Consider the following 20,452-nt stretch of genomic DNA (forward strand, 5'->3'; position numbering starts at 1 on the left):
GACCCATCCAAACATTACCAGATGCTCAGCCCCACCTGCAATCGGGAGGAAGGCCAGTTAAAACCACAATGAGTTATTAGTTCTTGTCCAACAGAGTGGCAAACCTTTGAGGCCTAGTCGCAGGTGGGCTTTTGTTCCCTTACGCTTTGCTCAGTGATGTTCCAAAGCACTCTACGAACCAGCAACTTCGCTCGGAGAACTTTACACGTGTTTATCAGGAAAAGTAGAAGACTGCTCAGAGCACCATTGTTTCTAAAGGCACGAAACAGCCTTGAGGGAAATCAGTTATCGGCTACCACGGTACTGCTGCGGTTTAGGCATTGGACCAACTGCAAAGTTTGGTGGTTCAAGCTGACCAGCTGCATTCTCTGGGGCAAGATGAGGCTGTCTGCACCTGTAAAGACGGACAGTCCTGGAAACCCTATAGAGGGCCACTAAGAGTTGGAATTGACTTGGGTTCACCACTAGCAGAAAAGATGCATATTCCTGCAATGGAAATGAATTACCTGCAGCTAGAACCACAATCAAAGGTGAATCTCAAAAACAGGAGAGACTGCCAGGTAAGATTGCGCTGGTAGATTGGGCCAATGGGTTGAACAGGCCAAAATCAAAACCCCATGCTCCACATACTACACCCGGGTACACCTGGGTAGGAGATGTACACCTGGACCCAAGATTGCTCGTCTGTGACGGAAGGCGTGTCTTTCTTTTCTTAACTGCACAAACACTGTGTGTGTTGGCTCAGGCACTACAAAATCCTAATATTGAATACAAAGGCAAACTACATGAGTCTATATATTCTGTTCCATCCTACTTATATAAAGTACAAAAACAGGTAAAACCAAACATAAGGAGGGATCTAGCTATAAATATAGAGATAGATATACAATATAGAAAATCAAAGTAACTAACTGACAATTCAGATTAATGAACATTTCTTGAGGAGTTGGGGAAAGTATATAATTATGGGATTGTTTATGGTGGCCCTGGGGAGCTCTCAGGCGTGGATAATGGTCTATTTCTTAGGCTGAGGGTTGGGTAATCAGGTATAATGCTGTCACCTCACAGATACGTTAACAACCCTCCTTATGAAATTCACAATCATGGGTTTTAAATAGCAGAGACTCCACCCAAGAATCCTGGCTGGAGAGGCAGGGATCTCAACCAAATGTCTGCACAGGGTAGACTGCCAGGGCCCAAAGTCAAGGGTCCTAATTCTAACTGGCTAAAGGAGGTGATGCTTTGATTGTCCATGAAATATGAGGTCTGACTCAAGTGGACTCTCTTAATGGTGCTTATGAAAAAAAGCAAATAGAAACTACAAGGTGATATCACTATTAAATGGCTAGTCTTTTTTTAAAATACAAAGAACACCGATCACACCACATATCTGTGGGAATATGGCAGAACTGGAAAGTCTGTATATTGCAGTTAGGTATATAAAGCCGTTCAGCCATTTGGGAAGACAGCTTAGCAGTTGTTGATCAAGTTAAACATCCTCTTACCATATGACCCATCAGTCCTACTCCTAGATATTTACCCAAGTTAAATACAAGTTTGTGCCCACTCAAAAATGTGCACACTAATGCCAAGGAAAGGCTCTTTTGTAACCACTGAAAAAAGGAAAACAATCCACATTTCCCTCCTCTGGGAAATGGATAAACAAATGGGGGGACATCCATACAATGGAAGGCCATGCAGCAGTAAACCAACAAAATCATGCTAAGTGAAAGAAGTCACACTCAACAGCTTATGGATCTATGGTCCTATTTGTCTAACAGAAAACAAAGCAGAGGTTTCCAGGAGCTAAGGGACCCTGGGGGCGGGGATGGGGGGGTTGCAGAGGAAAGAGGAGTTGAGTACAAAGAGCACTAAACCAAAAGAACAAGAGCAAAATCAAATTCACTGCCATTGAGTGGTTTCCAGCTCAGAGCCAGGTAGAAATACATCTTTGTTTTTCAAGGCTGTAAATCTCGACAGGAGCAGAAACCTTGGTGGTTTATTTTGTTTCGTTTTTCCTTCAGAGCAAATGGCGGACCTTGCAGTTATCAATCCAACACCTAACCCACTACATCACCAGTCAAAAACTCACTGCCATCAAGTCAATGCTGACTCATCGTGACCCCCTGTGGGTTTCTGACACTGTTTCCAGGAGTAGAAAGCCCAGTCTTTGTACTGAAGAGCTGCTGGAGGTTTGGAACGACTGACCATGTGGATCGCAGCCCCAAGGAGTAAGCACTACACCACCAAGTACAGGGTAGTTAAGCGGTGTCATTGAAGTCTTTCAGAATCTTGATTGGAGTGGTGGCTACATGATATTGCCCTTATCAAAACTCACAGGGGACGATACACAGTAGGCTGTAAAGAATGGATTTTACTGCAGCTAAATTATACCTCAATAAAGTTTTCCCTCTTCTAAAAAAATTGAGCAAAATTTCATGGACTGAGGCACCTGGTGTCAGATGATAATTTTACAACCCAACTGTGGCTTAATTACTTGCAGCTCTTCTCTCCTTAGGCCTGCCCTTGAATGAGGAATCAAGTACAGATGAGCTGGAGGTGTTTAAAAGAAGAACTGCCCTGGCCCCACACCAGCAAGGTGTCCCACAGTCACTACAGACCAGCACCCCAAAACTGTACGACAATGAAGAGAGACGCTCAATGCTGTTTGAAAGGGGCGGCCTGCATTCCTGACTTTGAGCTGGGTGTCTACTTACTAATGTGGGACGATTCTGGTGACCCAAGCCACCGAGGGAATTTAAAGGAACAGTCGGAGAAAGAAAAGGGCCAAGTAGGCATTTCCTTCTGTTGTGCACGAGGTTGTCATGAGCTGGGGCCAATCGGAATGGCAGTTGCCAATGAGCACATTCTGTGGGTCCAGTCCGCCTAATCAATGGTTACACAGGCCACCGGTGTGCTAGTTACAGACGATGCTTGGCTGAACCCTTCATGTGCTCAATGGGGAACTCTGTGTGTTCCAAATGAATGAGCAGTGTTGTTAACCGATAGCATAGCGCAGAAAGTGGATACCGTTTCCTGGTGATTGAGCTCCAAGACACACTCCTGGTGACAGTGAAGGAGGGCCACTGCACAGGAGTCTAAGAGGCAGGCAGGTACACGTCTGTGGTTTTAGAGGCGGTCAGACACCACCGACTCTTAGACAAACAACACCTGCCTGCCTGACACGGACACTACTCTAACTTCAGTGCCCACAACAGTGCTTGTTAGACGCATGAAGCAACGCAAATAGGGAAATGTGAAACTGCTCAAAAACTTGAGCTGCATTTTTTGGTTAGTCTCCTGCATGTGATCTTAGAGATGAGGGGCTGCGTACTCTACCATGGAGGGCGGGGTCTCAGCTTGCTAATCGGGGCCTGGAGGATTACTTCAAGTCAGTAAACAGAAAGCGAATGGGTTTGATGGTCTGAGTCACTACAAGCAGACATCTCCCTCTCCGTAGACAACACAGAACTGGAAGACACTTTTGTTCAAATTCTCTCTGGAGAATATCTTTATTTATTTATATTCTTCTTGCATACTCTTAAAACGCACAGTGTGAATTTCCTCTCTTCAAAAACAGTTGTGAGCCTGGTCAGTTTATCTGAGTGAGATCTTCGGAAGGTCTTCGGAAACATTGCCTTAGGTTTCAGCTAAGCGATTCACAGAGATTGGTCATGAACAACTACAAAACTACACGAGATCTAGTTATTGTCCCACAGTTACTAGAAAAGCATTGAGAACCTAGACATACAGCCAGACAGCGAGCAGATGTAACTGGAGTCATGGGATTTCCATATATATGGCTCTATATACAATATCAGGATTCTTGTACAGACAACAAACATATGCTTAAGTCATAATTTTAAGGGCACTCTAATATAAATACAACTCTCACTAAATTTTCATCTCTTTTCTCTTTGGCTCACAAGTACACGAAAATACCATAAAGCAGCTTCCAGAACTTACTTCAAGAATATATAAATAAGATACATTACAAATGGGCAGAGAATACAAGACACCTCTTTCACATGGTAAATCTCTGGATATAAACAAGCGAATATTTCATTTTACCTACAAGTAAACAGTCATGAGAATTATTACATGTGTTCTTTCCCTCCCCCAAGGTCAGACGACACTCTACACAAATTAATCTAGGAAAAAAACCAAAAACACAGCCCTAGTATACCCGCGACAATGCTATGATTTTCCCTTAATAGAACACTAATGGGAGGGTGTGACTTGTCCCCTAGTGGTGCTACTTCTCATCCATCACGACTTCAGGTGAGAGAAAGCCTGCCAGTGAGGCCAGCTCCCATCCCAGCATTCCCCTTGGTTCCTAGGATACCACATTGTGAGCATCTTTCTTGTGGCTGGTGGGCAAGCTGGTGTACAGCAGGGTGAGCCCCTCCATAACTGCTGAAGGTACAGGGAGTCTCTTGGTGTGGGAAACATGCTGTGATCTGTTACTAAGCCACGCTCACTATACATATATATATAGAGAGAGAGGTATATATAACTGTACATATAGACTGTGTTCCTAATGTGCAACTTTTTAAAAAGACCAGTACTCCCTGCTAGAGCTGTAACAAACAAGCTTAAGTAAGGTTTTAACAGTATTAATCAAGATATTATATTTCCCCTCAATGAAATGAACTATGGGTTTCAGCGACTTACTAGAAGCTTGGTCTAGATTGCCAGTGGGGAGAGGCTCCCCAGAACCTCGGGGCTCCCGCGGGCGATTAGAGATCCTGGCCCAGCCTCTCTATCTCCTCGACGAGGAAGTCGATATCAGACTGGGTGGCAGCTGGGTTCGAGATGACCATCCGGAAGAAGTTGGCCTTGTCCCCCTGAGGCTGGTAGCCAACCATGGTCGTGCCTGACTCCATCATCAGAGCTTTGATTTTCGGAGCCACCTTGTGATTGAAAACACAAACCAGAACTCAAAGCTGATATCAGCACCCTCCTCACTTGCTTCCACTTAACAGTTCAACCCACCGGTTCTCGATTAGAAAAAGAGCAACGTGTTTCACATCATGTGTGTTGACATTGAAATAAAGGCAAACCCGTGTGCGGTAGACACATATCTCTAGTGGTTATAGCTTCTGACTACTGAGTGGCTCACTCACCCATCACTTCTTTCAGACAACTCTGAGCACGTCAGTCAAGGCACAACTCACCATGGCCTTTGAGTCAATTCTGAGTCACAGTGACCCTTCAGGTCCCAGGGGAACTACTCCTGTGGGTTTCCAAGACTGTTACTCTCCCTGGGAGTAGAGAGCCTCATCTTTCTCCCTTGGAGTGGCTGGTGGTTTTGAACTGCTGCCCTTGCAGTTAGCAGCTCAACATGTAACCCACTATGCCACCAGGGCTCCTAGTCACAGTAAAAGGATGATACAATGAAAAATAAACAGATTTGTAGGCAAAGCTGCCATTTAAGGTTTCTGTGTAACCCAGAGCCGAGCATACTGCATTCTACACAGGCTGTGCTGGGCAGATATTTGTTCAACGCTCCAATTAAGGCAATAAAGTAGGAATGCAATAAAATACCAACAGCTAGAAATACTATATAAAGTAAATGAAGGAATCGACAACTAGAGTGCATCAAGATTAGGGGAGACATGTTAATGGAGATGTCTTAAAGGTGTTTTAATGAAGATGTCATTTGAAAGAGCATGGTTGTAGGAACGCGTACAGAGTCCTCGTGGTTATGTTGGGTACTGTGTAGTTGATTCTGACGCAGAGCCATCCTATGGGGCCGAGAAGTGTCTCCCATAGGGTTCCCTAGGATGTGATCTTGGGGGCGCAGGCTCCCCCATCTTTCTCCCGCCGAGCAGCTGGTGGCTTTGAACCACTGGCCTTGCCGTTTCATTAGCCCAAAGTTTCACAAGCACCACCAGGGTGCCCGGATTCCTGAATGAGGGAGGCAGGTAACGCACTCACTGCTGTCGCAAAGGTCTGGCGACCTTCTTCTAGAAAACCAGCCCCTAACAACACTCTGCTCAGTTCTGCTCATGGGATGGCCGGGAGATGTTGTCGATTCAATGGCAACTTTTTAATTTTCTCAGGAACCTGTATGTCTTTTATCCAATCATTCTTTTATCTTCCAACTGCCCTATGTCTAGCCTTCTAAATGAAAGACATATGCCTAAGGTAGAGCTGCGTCTAAACCACAACAAGGAGGCAACAATGTAACAAGGACAGCAATGTAACAAGGACAGCAATGTAACAAGGACAGCAATGTAACAAGGACAGCAATGTAACAAGGACAGCAATGTAACAAGGATAGCAATGTAACAAGGACAGCAATGTAACAAGGACAGCAATGTAACAAGGACAGCAATGTAACAAGGACAGCAATGTAACAAGGACAGCAATGTAACAAGAGAGCTCCCCTCACCCCACTAGGATCAACCCACCCCCAGGCTTAGTTTTAAATATCTTCCCCCCAGAAAGAAGCCTCAGCATGCGGATATCTTGACCAGACAGACAGAGAGCCGAGGGATGAGGGACGGCTGAGACGTGGGAAGATCTCATACCTTGTGGAGCTTTTCCCGCCGCTCAGGGCTATCCGGAACACCCCTCAGGCTTTGTGGAATGTACCAGAAGCAGACGTTGGTGTGCTCAGGCTGCAGAGATTTAATAAACAAGCAAACAGAAAAAAACACAACAAAGACACATGAGAACTGGAGAGAAATCTGTCCCCCAAACCCATGTGCACCCTTGGTGGGGACATTTCACACCACCTGAAAGACAAGGCAACCAGAACACCCTATCCCAGCGCCTACCTCAACCAAACACATCTGGCCAGTCCCTCACTCAACAATCTCCTAGATAGCGGAAGTTACCGCCATCAAAGGGGAAAAGAAATCAATATGTTCTAACTGGTTAATTTTTTTAAAGGTATAATTCATCTTACCTAAAGCTCAAAGTCTGTCATCTGGCTGATGCCTGCCCCTGTGTATCTCATGCCGACTCACAGTGACCCTAGAGGACAGGGTAGAACTGCCCCTGTGGGTCTCTGAGAGAGTGAGGCTTTTGGTTTTTTGACTGCATCGCCTTAGGGGAGTAGAAAGCCCTTTCTCCCTAGGAGCTGCTGGTGGTTTGAACTGCTAACCTTTCAGGTGGCAGCCCTGCGTGTGATCCACTCTATCACCAGGGCTTACTGAGAGACCTAGCATAGCTGAGCCCCCTTGTGCATTTCAAGTTGTGCATTTCAAGTTCATCTGTGTTCTTGCTGCAGGTTGGTAGTTTCTCCCAGTTGCTAGCTTTGTGTCTGCTTCTAACTAGCTTGAGGCGCACACTTGCTGTTTCTAACCTGCTCTGAAAAGGTTTTCCATACAAGAACATTGAATTCTGAATTTTAACAGCCCTAGTCTCTTTTCTGCCCACCTGGTGACTGTCAGGTGTCTTCCTAGTTTAGGTTCCTTGATAACGGGACCAATGTTGAATGCAGGTGACAGTATATTTTCTACTGGGCTCTATGTGGGTTTTCTCTTCAACACCCGCCCCTCTCCCCACTTTCCTGATTTGGCCGGCAAGGCACATTTGGGTCAATGCTGTATAACCTAGCTCCTGGCTCGGTGTCTGATGACACGCAGGCACGTGGTAAATACTGGTGTGACAAGTACCTCACGATGACCGATGTGGATGTGAACTCAGGATAAAGCCAAGTTCATCTTGCTTTCTTCCTAAGGAATCTATATAGAACCTCACTATCTAGCTCGGCTTGGGAGACAGGGCGGGAGATCCCCATCCTGTGAGCTTCCCGGGACTGAAAACCACTTGACCAAGGAAGCTCAACAGGACATTAAGACACCCTCAACAGGACATTAAGACACCCTCAGCAGTCATGACGGGAATTCGGATCTGGCAAGGGCAGACCTCTGGCCTGCAAGGGGCCGGCGGGGAGCAGCCGGTCTAGAGGGAAAGCCAGCCGACGCTGCTGGGGGTCGAGTCTGTGGACAGAGGACATGGAATGCAGGGGATCACGAAGCACTTCCCAGAAGCAGCTTCGTGTCATGCGGCTCGTTGGACGTCCTTCCCTCCAGAGGCTCTCCAGGACTGCTTTGCATCCGGTCTGCCACCTACCTCACCATCGAACACCATCTCAAATTCTTCTCTGTTTCTAATCTTGGCATAGAGATATGCAGCCAGTTCCAGGCACTTGTTGATCTGGTGTTCAAATCCCACTGTGCCCTGTTTTGTTTGAAAAAGAAAAGTCATGATTGTTGGTGAGAGGTGGCGTTTCCACGTGAGTGCGCATTTGATTATAGGCAATACACCAAGGAATAGTCTTGGGGAAGGCTGGGCGGAACCATGTAATCAGAGCGTAACGCGCTGCATGCAACACAGAGAAGGTGCCTGCTTTCCCTGGAGGGTCTCAAGAGGGCTTGACATTTTCTACTCAGGGCTCACAGTCTGGACCTGAAACAACTTCTTGGGGTGCTTTAGGATAAACTCAAACCAAACACTTCCATTGAGTCAATGCTGACAGGTAGTGACCCTACAGGACAGGGAAGAACTGGCCCTGTGACTTTCTGAGACTCTCACTCTTTACAGGAGTAGAAAACCCTGTCTTTCTCCTGTGGAGTGGCTGGTAGTTTCAAACCTCTGACCTTGTAGTTAACAGCCCAGCAAGTAACCACTGCACCACCAGAGCTCCTTGCTTTAGGACAGGGTTACTCAAACTGTCATCTCTGGGCTGAGGCCAGTCCACAAACCATTTGTAACCAGCCCATGATGAAATGAGCGCAGAAGCTGAGATTAAGTGAGAGGAAACTTTTACAGCCATTTGGCAGTGTAATTTTATCATTGTTGAATCTAATAAAAAACAGAGGTTGCCTTTTGTATGGATTTTTATTTCATCTTCCCCCTCACCCCCAGCAGTTTATTTTTATCGTATCGGTTCTTTGCTGTGGTTAGTTTGAGAAGCACAGGTTTAGAAAACACACACACACACACACACACACACACACCCCTGCAATGAGTCCTGGCCCAATACCTTCCACGCCCTCCCAGGCAGGCAGCCTTCCACTAAACACACACACCACCACCACCACCACCACCACCACCACCACCACCACCCCGTAATGAGTCCTGACCCAATACCTCCCACTCCTTCCCAGGTAGAAGCCCTTTTTGATGACAGGGGGCAGGCGGATGGGAAGTCACTGGTCTCTCTCCATACATGACTATCGACACACTGACTGGCTGAGCCGTGAGTGTTCAACACAAGCATGGCCGGTTCAGAACAGCAGCGGGAGGGCTGGTGGTCGGGGCGGGGGTGGGGTAGTGTTAACAAGGAGAGCAGATACACAGGGCCAGCTTGCAGATTGCTGCTGGGCTGTGTGGGATGCAACCATGGCAACGGGGAGCAAGCTTCCCCCACACGCAGTAGAGTTGCTGCTGACTGTAGACCTTGGCCGGCCCACTGGGGAATAAGGTCTCCATCGAGGTCCAGCCAACGACTCACACTCAGAGCCACGTCTCCCGCAGGGCACAAGAGGTTCTTGTTGGGCAAAGTGAAGACACAAGTTACAGAGCCAGGCCATATGGGTAGGATGTCTCAAAACAAGAGGGCTCAGCTTGCTAATGGCTTGTGTTGGTATTGATGTGCCATTTACAGGTTGAAAGAGAGTCTGGGGGCGACGGGAATTGGTCCGCTGATGGAAAGATTGGTGGCAGGAGTCTACCCCGAGATGCCGGAGAAGAAACCACAGTTCTATCCTGACGTTCAGGGGTCGCCATAAATTGAACTCAACTCAGTTCGAGCTGTTTTAAAACATCTATGACTGCTTTATGGTAGAGATGAAATTCAGATGATTTCTACAGAAAGACAGAATGATGTAAAGAGAGAAAAATTAACCATCAGCTCAATTCTTCCTGAAGAAGAAATATCAAACGAACCGGATAGTTCTCTGGAAAACTTGGAGTTTGGGGAATAGGTACGGACTGTCTTAAACATGGAAATGATAGAAACCTGTGAGATTAATCTCGGTCACCTGATCAAAGAAAAATACCTTTGAAATAAATAGTGAAATGATGCTCTCCTCTCCTCTCCATTGAGGGAGATTCCAATGGTTGGCCTTTATTCCAGAGAACTAGAATCCCAAAGGGCCAATGATGAACGCAGAGCATGTGGGCTTCGATCTCCTAGGAGAATTTCTCAGAATAAAGCGAGCATTTTCCAGAAGAGCATTTCAAGTACAAAATTACGGGGAAGCCGCCATTTAAACAGCACTTGCAAGGGTCATAGATAGCTCACGACTCGAGACCTCAGAAAGGAATGCAGGACTCCCCTGCGAACAGCACAGAGGTCTTCTCGGCCATCGCTTTCTCTACATCTGCAATGAATGCGCGCAGCATCCCGAAGGGTTCCTATGGGAGTGCTTATCTTGGCGCGCATTTGGGGTTGTGATAAGAGAACGTTATAAGAACACTTCCTGATCATTCAAATTGAGGAGATTGAATGGAAGGCGAGGGAGTTTTATCTAAGGAATAAAGTAATTTCATTCACACAAAAAAGACACAGCTAACTGACTTATCTAGATATTTGATTGTACGCAAGATGACTTATCTGTGCGATGTCTTTTCTACCGCCAGCTGGCCTGGCCACATTACATTTCGACCCTGCTTCCTGAATGCCTGTGTCGCATACCTTGGCTTTCCACATCAACCAGAACTTGAAAATGTCCACGTGGCGGCCACACTGGATTGCCTTGTCGCCAGTGTCGTAGGAGACGTCGTATTGCTTGTCTGGCTGGAAAAGGTATCCTGCACACATCTGGTTGCATCCTTGGAGAATTCCCTGTCACCGGAAGCAGAGACACGGGCATCTGTAGGCAGTGTGGACCCGGGGCTGTTCTTGAAATAGGACTGGCTACGAAGCCGCTAGAAGGAAGGGCTTGGGATCTCAGGCAGAGTGTCTCCTAAAGTCCCCTTAGGAGGACTTGTTCTGATCTCTCCCTTCCAAGGAGGCTCTCAGAGAACGATACCAGTTGGCACTGTCCCCTTAGTCACTCGGCATAGAAAGTGATCTTTGAAGTAGATTAAGCGCTTGGGGTCGGGTGGGGAGGTACGGCGGTGTCGGCAGTGGGCGGGTGGGGAAGCAAGTGTGTAGAGGGGGGACAAGGTCAAGGAGTCCAGAAAGAAAATGTTTGGAAACTGACCGTGGTAGCAATTGCACTATGGAATGATAATGATATATGTATTATCTCCCGGTTAATCATAAATTAAACTACAAATTAAAATTTTTTTAAAAGAATAGACAATGATCCTTGGACTCAGATGCTTCAGATCAGGGTCCTGAGGCCCCTTTAGGAGCATGTGGCCTTATGAGAGCGTGCTGGGGTTGTTTCCACTGACTGGGAAATGCCAGCGGGCAGGAGGTGGGGACAGAATATTCTGGGGGGTGGGGGGCGGGCAGTTTCTTGCTGTGAAGACATTCTCTTGGGAAAAGGGCTCCCAGAAAATCTTCTGGTCTTTCCCATGATTTCCTACAATCAATACTCTATGTAGAAGGACATCATGCTCGGTAAAGTGGAGGGGCCGGGGGAAAAAGAGGAAGGCCCTAGATGGACGGATGGATGGACACAGCGACTGCAACAATGGGACAGCTGTGAGGTTGGTGCAGCACCGGGCCAGGCTGCAGGCTGCTATGGATCGGAACCACCTGGATGGCACCCAACAGTAACAACGATGAGTTATGCGTGAAGGCCATGCTGGAACAGCCTTCCCTGCAGGCGCACCCCTCAGGTCCCTGGCCAGGACACATGCGCAGAGCAGCCAGCACCGCCACTGGTCAGAGGAGACTATTAGAATCAGCACCAGGTATGGGCAGAGTTCCCCGACTAAGATGCACTGGGAAGAAAGGCCTGGTGGTCTATTGAAAAAGCAGCCACCAACACAGTCCATGAAAACCCCTGTGTATCCCAGTGGTCCGACCCCATGGCGACAACACGGTTTGATGGCAGATGTCTGAGTGCATGACAAAGGCTGCAGGACCCGGGCCCTCTGGGCTGGAGACAGGCACCGAAGGAGGCCGCCGTCTGCAAGAGTTGCCGGTCATTGGAAGGCAGCGTCCCGTTGCTGGCTGTGCAAGAAGGAACCAGCCCGAGCCATTCTCAGAGCGTGCCCATCAACCTTCGTGGTGCTCCGTGAGGGGCTTTGTAGCCGTTGTCCCGCCTCATGTGCCTCAGCTCTTGGGGCCACAAATTCACACTAAGAACTAGAAGAACTTTCCCAGGACCACGGTTTGCCCTGACTGAACCTCTCTCCCTTCTGTTTGTGGAAACAGGCCGTGGGTGGGTGCCATCCCGTCGGGCCTGACCCACGGCGACCCTGCGGACCACAGGACGAAGCAGTGCCTGGCGGGTCCTGCGCCCCTCACATCTGTTCCCAGGCTTGCAGCCACGGGCCCATCCATCGCATTCAGGCCCTTCCTGTTTCCCTGGCTCCCTCCTTTGCCAAGCAGGATGTCCTTCTCCAGGGACTCGCCTCTCCTGACCATGTGTCCCAAGGATGTCAGACGAAAAGCATGCGGACATGAAGGGACCTTGAACGACAGCATTCCCTGAAAGCTGACCCCAAAGGGAGACCTGAGCACAGAGCGAGGCTGGAAGGGCAGAGGGCAGCCAGCCTCCAGAGGCTGACAGACCAGGCGGGCCGACAGGCAAACAAGAGGACTGCCCACTGTGTTTGTTTCTCAGCCAGGACATGGAAGAGGCCCTACGCCAGCGGTTCTCCACCTTCCTCAGGCCGCGACCCTTTCGTACAGTTCCTCATGCGGTGGTGACCCCCAACCATAACATGATTTTCGTTGCTACCTCATAACTAATTTTGCTACTCTGCTGAATCAGACGACCCCTGTGAAAGGGCCATTCGACCCCCCCAAAGGGGTCGCGACCCACAGGTGGAGAACCGCTGCCCTATGCTCTTCTCTTCCAAAGAAGGGGCGGGCCACCGGCGTCTCTCTGGCCGGGGTACAGACCTTTTCCCGGACGAGAATGGCGGAGCACTGCAGCAGCACGCCCATCATCTTGTGTGGGTTCCAGGTGACTGAGCTGGCCCTGGAAGAAGCGTAAGACACGTTGAGAAGCAGCCCCAGCTCTCCCCCGGTGCCCTACTGTCCCGAGAACTTCACAAGCATGCCGTGAGCACGCCGTCGCTTTGGAAAGAGGCAACTGTCCCAGGGAAGACACCACCCTCTCAAGTCAGTAAAGGTATCAACCCACTGTTCTCCCAAAGCTGAATTCAGATGCGCAGGGAGCCTTGCTGAGGCGAGTTGCCGACTGCCCTTCTCAATGACGCTCTCAGTAAGGGCTCAGGTCGATACGCATGCACACACACACAAAGGGGGCTTCAAAAAGTCTGTGAACAATCTCTTTGTCTTTTCATTTAATTTTCCCACAAGCTTTTTAAAGCACCCCGCCCCCCGCCCCCAGCATGTCCGAGTGTTCTGAGAACTTGACAGGTATCGTGCGAGTGTCCTGTTGCAGCTGAGGACTCAGAGGATCAGGCTCTGGACCCGACTGGACAAGTCTGGATCTCGATGCGGACCGTGGCTAGCCTGGCCAAGCTATGTAACTCCTCTGTGCCTCGGCGTTTCCATCCGGGAAAATGGGCAGAGGAATAAAGTGAAAACCTGACCAAAAATCAAAACTCAACTCCACGCCATTGAGCTGATGCTGACTCATAGCAACCCTATAGGGCAGGGTAGGGACTGCCCTGTGGGTTTCTGAGACTGGACTCTATGGGGTGGGATGCCTCATTTTTCTCCTGAGGAGCGGCTGGTGGGTTCAAACGATTGACCTTGCAGCTAGCGGGCCAGCATATAACTACTACCAGGACTCCTCTGAGTGCCTCACAGGACTGAATAAGGAATCGAACGCGGACAACAGCTCCTGGCATACTTAACTGCCCCAGTAATCCCAGCCTCTGATGCAGCTGCCATTGCCACTTCTACGTGAGACGGAGAAACGGAGCCACAGGCAAGTTAAATATCACCCAACACCCAGTGGAAAGCGTGGGAGGCACAGGTGGAGTTGAGGGAGTCTAGTTGCAGGATCAGCGCTTACTATGAGCCCCTCAGATGGCCTCCCTCTAGACCATGGATTGCGCTTCTTTTTGCCTTCTGGTTTTTATGGGTGCATTCGGCTGGTGGTGCTGGCCCACCTACTCGTGGGGTCCTATGAAGGGCACTCAGCATTTACATTCAGCTGCTAACCAAGGCAGCTGGTCCCACCCCACCCCAGCTGAGGCCCCTAGAGGAGCAGGCCTGTGGTCTGCTTCTGTTGTGACTGACAGCCAGGACAACCCTACTCTGTGCCAGTTGGGCGCCGTAAGACACGAGGCGGCTGTACGTTAGAATCCACACCAGGGCAACGGGCTGCAGCAACAGCAGTGAAGAGTGACCACGGAAAGTAAGGATCACCCGATGGTCTCAGCCTTTGACCAGCTCGCTGGGTTGTTTAAATGCCACAAGAGTATGCTGTTTATGACGCAGCTGGTAAAACAAGCATGATCTCCTAGCCACCACACCTCTCTGCCCAGTATTCTAGAACCAAGTCTCACATCCAAAGGTCAAAACTTGGGTGGCTTGTTTCCGTGGGTTGTGTACATGCCTGCCCAGTGGTTTAGTCCAGGGGTCGGCAGACTTTTGAGATGGAAGGGCCAATCCTCTCCCTTGTAACAGTTGAAAAATGATTCAGGGGGCCATAAATATAGTTTTACAAACAAACGAGATCACCAGGATCTGAATAACATCCTTTGAAAGTTTTCACTTTAACGTCAGCGCGGCCTGGAAGTATGGAGAGTTGGGTCTGGCTCTTGAGTGGCAGTTTGCCAACCCCTGGCTAAGCCCACAGCTGGCATCTTCGTTTCCGTAGCTGTGGCAGACAGAGCAACTAGCTCACAATGATGGGGCTGTGCTCTTCCCATTGGGAACCTTGGCTGTGAATCTTTCTGACCCTCATCTCACAAAGGTCCTCAGAGGGGAAATAGTTTAGTGGACCAGGAAGCACATGACATTTAGGGAGAAAAGAGGAAAGCCTGAAATATTTCCCCACTGAGTGCATAATGAAGAAAACCTTTGTGGAAGAGACATGTAAGAAATGCCGAAAGAAAGAAAGAAAAGTTGACTAAACGCTTACCTCATTTAAAAAGTGTCAAGGTCGAGCCATATGTAAAAAGTGGTAGATGAAATCAATTTCCCTGAGTCATTAAAAAATTATATTTAGAGCTCATAAAATGTTTCCAATAGTTTTCTGGCTGTTCTAAAGATCTGAAGTAAATGATTCTCTGCTGCCTCAAATGGAAAACAGTACAGTAGGAGATGGATTCAATTTCCCTGAGAAGACATATGCACTTTTAAAATGTCAGAAAAGAGACAGGCGAGGGCAAAAAAGTTTCACGTTCTCCCAGACGCAAAGGTGGAAAGTGAAAGCAGTTTGGAAAATCTAAAACAGGAAGAATCTGGACTGGCTCCAAAAGCCCCTGCCATCGCGCTGATTCTGATTCATAGTGACGCAAGAGAAGAGGGTAAAACTGCCCCATTTCTGGGGCTGTCAGCCTTGATGGGCGCAGAATGCCCCATCTTACTCCAGTGGAGTGGTTTGAACTGCTGACTTTGTGATTAAAAGCCCAATATGTAAGCCCCAACGCCGCCAGGGTTCCTGGACTGGCTAATCTACATCCAATGTCCTCACAAGTACTCAGCGTACTTATCTACCTTCAGTGTCCACATGCTGCCGCCCTCAGGTCGACATTTAAATGCTCCAGCTTGTCCCGTCCTGTAACTTTGTTTCCAGAGGCCGCCTCACCCGCCACGCTTTCCAAAACAAAGCCAGAGGGAGGAGGTGCAGGGGGTCTGGGGGAGGGAGGGCACGGGAGGCAACAAAGTCAGAGAAAGCCACCAGCAGGCTTTCTCAGATGCCTGCTCACTGCACCCCTCTCTGCCGACAGTCCCTGCCTGCCTCCATGCTTTGCTCCAGTCACATGGCCTCTTTGACGCTCTTCCAGCTGGCCAAGGGCCATCGTGCCTCAGGGTCTTTGCATGTGCCGTTCCCACTGCTGGGTTTGCTCTCCCCCAGATTCTCCCGTCTGCTTTCTGGTTATCTCAGTAGCTGTGGGAATGCTACCTTCACAGAGCACCTCCGATCACCCTTTCTAAGACACCAGGCCTCAGCATTCAACCCTCCGTGACAGAGGAGAGCGGCTCTGCCTGGTTTTCAAGGCTGCCACTCTCACAGGATATCACATAACCAGGGTTTTCTTTAGTGCTTCAAAGCACCGATTTTCGGTTAGCAGCCAGTTGCTTAACCATTCTCCTTCCCTGTTGCTATTCGGTTGCTGGTGTGTCGGTTCTGACTCATAACAATCCGATGGACAGTAGAGTGAACCCCTGCCCGGTCCTGCACTGTCCTCACAACTGGTCCTCATTGCAGCCACTGTGGCCATCCCTCTTGCTGGAGCCTTCCTCTGGGTCCTTGACCCTCCCCTTTACCGAACACGATGTCCTTCTCCAGGGACTGGTCTCTCCTGACCACACGTCCAAAGGATGTGAGACGAGCCTTACCATCCTTGCCTCTGCGGAGCAGTCACGGTCGCCTAGTCTTAGTCTTTTTCTCCACTATGAGACAGAATATATACACACACACACACACACACACACACACACCAAACCACATATGTGTGTATACATATTTGTATATGTGGTTTTGTGTGTCTATGTTGATGAAAGTCTAGCCCACTGGAACAAATGCCGAGGAAGGTCTGACTCATGATAGCACCTCAATAAATATTTGCTGAATTAGGAAATGAATCAACATGGGTTCATTGTGGATCAATGCTTAGGAATCATGTCAAAATCACATTAGACTTTAGCCCCTTCCGAACATGAATGGTATAAAGAGAAATCAAACAAGTTAGGCAGGCTGAGTGACCTACCCTTCCCCAGCAGTAAGCTTAATGAGGAAGACGAGTGAAAGGAGGTGGTGCCCTTGGGGAGTCCTGGTAGGGGTCAGGTAAGTGTTGGACTGCTAACCTCAAGGTTGGCAGTTCACAACCACCAGCCACTCTAAAGAAGACAGATGAGGCCGCCTGCTTCTGTAAAGATTTACAGCTTTGAAAACCCTGTAAAGGGTCACTGTGAGTCAGAATTAACTCAGGGCCAGTGGGGTATGTGCTCTGGGCAAACTGATTAAATCGATTCCAATCCCTGAACGAGCCTGTCTTCGCTCTGATGTGGGCACCTGGCACTGGCACGGGCTGTGAGGCTTCTCCAGCAGTGCTGTGATGATCGTTCACCTGTCTTCCTCCCTTCCTACATGGTGCCTCGGCTGGGAACGTTTGCCTGGGAAGTCGAATCACGTTCAGTGGTAGATGTTGTGCCTTCTGTGCGGAAGACCTGGGTTTACTCTCAACTAAGGCACCTCAAGAACAGCTACCAGCTTTCTGTCAGGGGAAGCTCGATGCAGAACAGGCCGCAACACGCTAAGCCGTACTAGGAAGAAAGGCCTGGCTGTCTATTTACGAAAATCAACCCGGTGGCAAGAGATCACAGAGATGGGGAAGGACGGGGCAGCATTGTGTTCGGCCGTCATGAGGTCACCATGAGCCAGGGGCTCGCTCCGTGGCAGCAACCGACAGGAAGTACAGAACAGGTGCTCAATCAACATCCGTTGAGAGCTGTTGGATTGAAAGACGGTGCCGGGCTCAGGAGCGAGCTGAGGAGCCAGGACACAGCACCCCGCCTGTGGACTGTGCTGAGCAAACCGTAGCCCGTACCTTTCTATGCCACTGAGTTTATGGCGGTGCTTCCTGGACATGAGCAGCCCTCCGCCCCAGGCAGCCTGTGAGGACAGAGAACAGAGAGGAGAAGGGGGCGGTGGTGAGTCCCAAAACAGTCCCGCCACACCTCTAATCAAACACGAGCGAGCGTGTCAAACGTGTGTGACGTGCAAAGGAATGGAGACTCTCCTGGGGCCAAGCGAGCCCACATGGATGGTTCCATGGGGCGCGGTTGTGCTTATTCATCCCTGTCCTTGCTTCCCCCACAAGTTCATCAGGTTAATTCCAAGAAAGTGAGCCGGTGATGGGTCTGACACCTGTGGGGCCCGAGGAATGCCAGAGACCCTGGGGAGAGCCCCCAGGACAGCTCCAGAAGCACCAAAGGCCTGGAGCCTCATGCTTGCTTCATGCAGAACCGTCACCGGGCCAGAGCCCAGCCCCTGCTGGGACAGGTGGGCTGACAGGAGAGGAAGGCACTGCTGTGTGTTTACTTCAGGGATCACCTGACATAAGAACAGTCTTTGTAAGTCACATGTTCCATAGCAGGGCAATTGGTCTCGTGCCCAGATGTGGGCAGTTAAATCCTTCTCAGGAAGAAGAAAGACAGAGAAGGGAGGGAAGGAAGGAAGACTGGAAGGCGGGAAGGGAGGAGCTACCCAGTTATGCTTGGGGAAGCATTGCGTGTCCCTGGGAAAATTCCAGACTAATTCTCTTCATAGCTAACAACACCTCCTATAGACAACCTGGTTTTGGTTTTTTTTCTACATGTATTATTAGCTTGGGGAAAGATGCCATAGGTGACAGGCTTGCAGACATGGAGCCAAAAATTCATGTTCACTAATATGAATTCACATCCTTGCGCTCTGGACACTCCGGCTTCCATTGCTTTACCCTTGAAATCTATGTTTCTCTCAGAAGCGGTTGTCCCCGGAGAATGATGAAGCGAACATTTTCAGTGGAGCCGTGGAAGATACCCATGGCCTGTCTGGACCCAGGGGAGCCCCAGACTTTGCACCAGGCTGGCGGTATGGATTGGTCATGAGTGGCTAGCTGGGGACAGACAAGAGCTGGAAGGAACGTGGTGTAGGGAGAGGGCTGTTGGAAGTGGGAGGAGCTGGAGACAAATCACACAGCAGAGCGGTTTCCACCCCCCAAACCGCGCGGGCAGCTCAGGGAGTTATAGCACTTACATCGACATGCATCCAAAGGTTATATTTCTCACATATATCTGCAATATCCCGGATCGGATCAAAAGCTCCATACACAGTGGTGCCAGCAGTTGCATTGACATAAAGAGGAACATATCCCTACAAAGGAAGCAAGATGAGTCTTTGTAACTTTTCTCACCTGCTCATTTCCACACGAAGTAGAAGAATGGGAGTGGCATTTGTTTTCAACACCGATCACCGAAGTTGGGCTGCAGGCGCTCCTGGATCAGGTGGTATTTGTTTAACTGTTTAGCGCATGCATTCAACAAATACTCCTTGAGTGACTTTAATAGGCCTGGCCCTGTCGTAGCTGTTGGGGACACAGCAATGGGCACAAGGGACGATGATGTCTGTGCTCATGAGCTTTACAGTTTAGTGGTGGAGGGCCAAGCAATCGATACAATTATGGAGGCAAGTTGCACAGTATGTTTGGTACGGATAAGTTCAATTGAGAAAAATAAACCAGGAAAGAATCATTATGTGGAGGGATGGGCAGGCATTTCCGCATATCATCTGCATTTGGTTCTTTTGAGTGTTCGTCAAAGTTTATTGTCCTAATAATTAGAGCCAAGTATTGTTTGGTTACTTAAAATAGGTTCATGTGTGAAAACTAAAAGGCTTATGCACAGTAAACACAGTAGCATTTATACATGAAACAAGGGAATGCGGAAGGAAAGTGACAGAAGTCAGACAGGCTAGGTACACTCTCAAAGTCCTAGGGTTTTTCAAGTCCAACCACGCCTCTGGCCCTGGGCCAGTCCTTCAACGTTTCCACCCGTCTCCTCTACTGAGGCTCCAGCAAACAACTCTAAGGAGAAGGAGGTTCAAGAACGGGCCCCATGTTTGATCAATGGCCTGACAGCATCTGGTGGTGACTTGAGGATATATCTGCTCTCTGCGATTGTTGTTGTTGTTTAAGAGAATTTGTCAAGGTTGGATTCGCCAAATACGATGGGCCATATGGGAGGTCTTTGCTAGACAGAATCCGAAGCTAAAATGATCTTTGTGAAAGCAAGTGACAAAGCTCAATGAGATGGTACCTTCATGATGCTCAGTCCATTGCTCTCTTTATGAAGGTCACACAAATCAGAGGACAGATGGTTTAATTATGAAATTTCATTTTTCAACAACAAGACCACAAAGAAGGTATTGTGGAGATGATTTAAAACTAAATCATCTCATGAGTTGGGAAAACGAAACTATCTGAGACTAGAAATTTAGAAATTCACTAAGATGGTCCCACAAACTATCAGAGATGTTTATTGTCTGGGGGGAAAATAAAAGTATTTTTTTCAATGTTTGCATTCACCTTTTGCTTGGCTTCAAGAATTTTTGCCTCTAAGTCAGCTGGAATTATCTTCCCCCTGTAATTAGTGTAAAAGGAAAGCAATTAAAATGAAGAATCAGTGAGATTGCACACACACAAAAAAAGCGCTTCAGCAGCAGCAAAAAAATCA

At 48.7% G+C, this 20,452-nt stretch overlaps 1 protein-coding gene across 1 annotated transcript in view; it reads right to left on the bottom strand.

Moving 5' to 3' along the window:
• Positions 1 to 4,739: 4,739 nt before the first annotated feature.
• Positions 4,740 to 20,452, bottom strand: part of GAD1 (glutamate decarboxylase 1) — a 45,273-nt gene continuing 29,560 nt past the window's right edge. Inside the window, exons 9-16 of the mRNA XM_075529282.1 lie at positions 20,305 to 20,359; positions 18,978 to 19,094; positions 17,785 to 17,849; positions 12,989 to 13,067; positions 10,658 to 10,807; positions 8,089 to 8,196; positions 6,537 to 6,626; positions 4,740 to 4,913 (exon numbers count right to left, since the gene is read on the bottom strand). Of these exons, the coding sequence (XP_075385397.1) occupies positions 4,740 to 4,913; positions 6,537 to 6,626; positions 8,089 to 8,196; positions 10,658 to 10,807; positions 12,989 to 13,067; positions 17,785 to 17,849; positions 18,978 to 19,094; positions 20,305 to 20,359 (838 nt within the window). The remainder of the gene's footprint in view (positions 4,914 to 6,536; positions 6,627 to 8,088; positions 8,197 to 10,657; positions 10,808 to 12,988; positions 13,068 to 17,784; positions 17,850 to 18,977; positions 19,095 to 20,304; positions 20,360 to 20,452) is intronic.

Source organism: Tenrec ecaudatus, chromosome 13, assembly GCF_050624435.1.
Source record: "Tenrec ecaudatus isolate mTenEca1 chromosome 13, mTenEca1.hap1, whole genome shotgun sequence".
NCBI lineage: Eukaryota > Metazoa > Chordata > Mammalia > Afrosoricida > Tenrecidae > Tenrec > Tenrec ecaudatus.